General features: G+C 33.9%; 1 protein-coding gene across 1 annotated transcript; it reads right to left on the reverse strand.

Annotated features, from left to right (window-relative positions):
• Positions 1-337: 337 nt before the first annotated feature.
• LOC147070258 (52 kDa repressor of the inhibitor of the protein kinase-like) lies at positions 338-2,300 on the reverse strand. Its single transcript, XM_085949931.1, has 2 exons — positions 1,643-2,300; positions 338-1,343 (listed from the first exon to the last, which is right to left on the reverse strand). The coding sequence occupies exons 1-2, from the start codon at positions 2,298-2,300 to the stop codon at positions 421-423; spliced, it is 1,581 nt and encodes a 526-aa protein (XP_085806057.1). The 3' UTR covers positions 338-420.
• Between the last annotated feature and the right edge of the window lie 656 nt (positions 2,301-2,956).

Raw genomic sequence — 2,956 nt, forward strand, 5'->3', positions numbered from 1 at the left:
ATACCAAACTAACGTATTTCACTAAACTTATAATACACATAAATACAACTATTTCATTGGGCCGTTAATTTGCTGCAGATGAAATAAATAATTTGAAGCGATGACTGTTTTGAACTAGCGGCTTTCGACTTTATTAGTTGCATACTATGAAAATTTAATTATCTTACTACCGGCTAGTAAATTCAGAATTTAGGTCAAGTAAAAGTAATTAATACCAACCGTATCTTGTAAAGTTGTAGGTAAGAAATTAACACATATCTTTCCCTTTATTACCTGTCACTACCAACGATCAGTGGCGCACCCAGGATTTAATATTGGGGGGGGCCAAGTAAGAGGGTTAAATATATTTTTCATGCAATTAAAAAAAAAAAAGTACATACCTAGAATTTGAACAACAACCAGATTTACAATTTAGACACTTTACAGAACAAAATCAAGTTTTCTTTTCTTTTTGCAAAGCTCTTGAATTACTTCGGCCGTGGTTACTTTAATGTCTCTGTGTATATAAAGTAAGGCCAGTCCATTTAATCTTGACTGCGTCATGGTAGACCTTAAGTATGTTTTTAAAAGGCGTAAGGTAGAAAATGATCGTTCACTGACGCATGTTGTGACGGGAAGTGTTCCAAATATTTTAAGTAAATTAAAGATGTTGGGGTAAATCGTTTTATCGCATTTTGAAATGGCGTCAACAACATTTCTGCATGGAGTGACTGCATTTGATTTATCGAACTTTTTGTACCACAATTTCAATTCGGCGTTCAAAATTGCAATATTTGTCGAAGGCATATCATGGTCATAAAATTCACACAGCTCACGAAATTCTTCCAATGCACTTTCTGTTAGAGCATCTTTTCCGTTTGGAAGAAGAGTTAAAAACTGCTTCATTACTGTGCGATGTCGTATAAAACGTTCATTGAGCTGATTTAATATTTGGTCAATAAATGGAACAAATATAGTTCTTCTAAAATACTCTTCTACTGAATCAGCTGGAACATTACACCTCAATGTTTGTTTCGATGTAGTTCGCGGCTTTTTTATATCAACATTAAAGGTATTGGCTTTTGCACACGCTTCATCATAAATAACTTTAAATGAAGATTCTGTTGTTTTGCGAACGATATTTAGTTCACACACAACATCATCAACAAAAGTTAGGGCAGTTAAAAGGTCACTGTCTGATTTTTGCAATATTTTAGACAATGGCAAGGTGTACGCAAATATAGTTTGCAAGCACAGTAATGATAATATAAAACCAAAATCACATAACGAATTATTCAAAAGTTTTGCGTTAGAAGACGAATCTCTATCTTCCCAACAAGTAATTGTTTCTAAACTATGAATCACTGCATCAAATAGTTCTACCATGGTCATGATGGCTTCATGCCGTTCCATCCACCTAGTTGGGCATACTTGACGTAGTTTCTGTCTTTTAGTTTCCGGTGAATATTTATCAATATTTTCAACAAGGACTGCCTGTCTCTTAGGGGTATTAAAGAAATTATATACTTTTTCAATAATGCCAATACAATTTCTTATTTCAGTCACAGCTACAGCATTTCCAATTGCCAAATTCAAACTGTGTGATGCACAATGAACATATAAAGCTTGTGGATATATGGCGGATATATATGAGATTGGACACCATTAAACTTCCCGCTCATTGATGCGGCACCGTCGTAACCTTGTCCACGTAAATATGACAAATCGATACCAAAATTATGGAAACTTTCCAATATTTTGTCAGATAAGCTTTTTCCTGTGGTGCTTGTTACAGGAACAAATTGGATGAATTGTTCACAAATTTTGTTGTTATTTTCATCGTCGATGTATCTAACACACAAAGAAAATTGTTCCGTTGTCGAAATGTCACAAGTTTCGTCGGCAAGGATTGAAAAACATTTCGCCTTATTAATTTTTTCTGTCAAACGGTTCAAAATAATATTGTTACATGCACTTATAATTTGATTTTGTATATTCCAGCTAACGTAGGTAGCGTTTTTTCCGGCATGTTTAAAATGTTCGGTGTTCATGAGGTGTTCATCGCCCGCATCTATTCGAGCTCTTAACAATGCTCGAAAGTTACCTTCATTGACGGTTGGTTCCAGTTCAAATGAGAATTCTCCATAATCGCGATGTCCTCTCAACGGTATATTTTGCCGACCACAAAAAATCACGGTTTTTATAATCGGTTCTAATCGCTTTCGATTAATTTCTGCTTGTGATGCACTTCCCAAATCAATTTGCCGATCGATTGAAAGACATTTTCCGTCTCGAATGTTACGGAGCCTCTCGTAAGCCATAATAGACGTTATATGATAGTTTGTTTTTTGGTGATTATTGAATTTTTCAATGGCTTTTTTCCAGTTATTATATATATCCTAGCGTAACTAACTGTCCGGGATCTTCTGATTTAGATTTTCCAACATTAGTAGGTGCAAAAAACACACAATATTTACAGTACGCATTATTTTCATCTTGAGAGTACACAAGCCATGTAATTTTTTCAAACCATATATATTGGAACCTTCTGTTATGATTTCCTGTACAGGTTGCGGGGAAATTATAATTTGGATCAGGTTTCCATAATTTTTTCACGATATCTAAGTTATCATCATTATTTAAAGTTTGATTTTTGAAAATTGCGATATCGTGAGAATTATTTATAATTACGACTGAAGAAGGAATTTCTTTGGGATGATCCTGATGATTTTGACCTGCGACTGTTGTAACCGAAATCAAATTGTCTTCAATATCGTTGACATTGGTGTTCCCATTTGGATTTGAAGTATCTTTTTTCGGCTTTTTTAAGAAATAGGTCGATATATCACTTGTCCTACGTTTTTCAGCCATATTTGAAAGCACAAAATTCACTTAATCTTTTACACAAATTCACTTCACTAAATTAATGATAGAAACAAATTTACAAATGCTAAATAAAAACTTTGTTAATCTTAAA

The sequence above is a fragment of the Rhyacophila brunnea genome, unplaced genomic scaffold (assembly GCF_057557595.1).
Source record: "Rhyacophila brunnea isolate RB1 unplaced genomic scaffold, BYU_Rbru_1.0 scaffold_22, whole genome shotgun sequence".
Taxonomy (NCBI): Eukaryota; Metazoa; Arthropoda; class Insecta; order Trichoptera; family Rhyacophilidae; genus Rhyacophila; species Rhyacophila brunnea.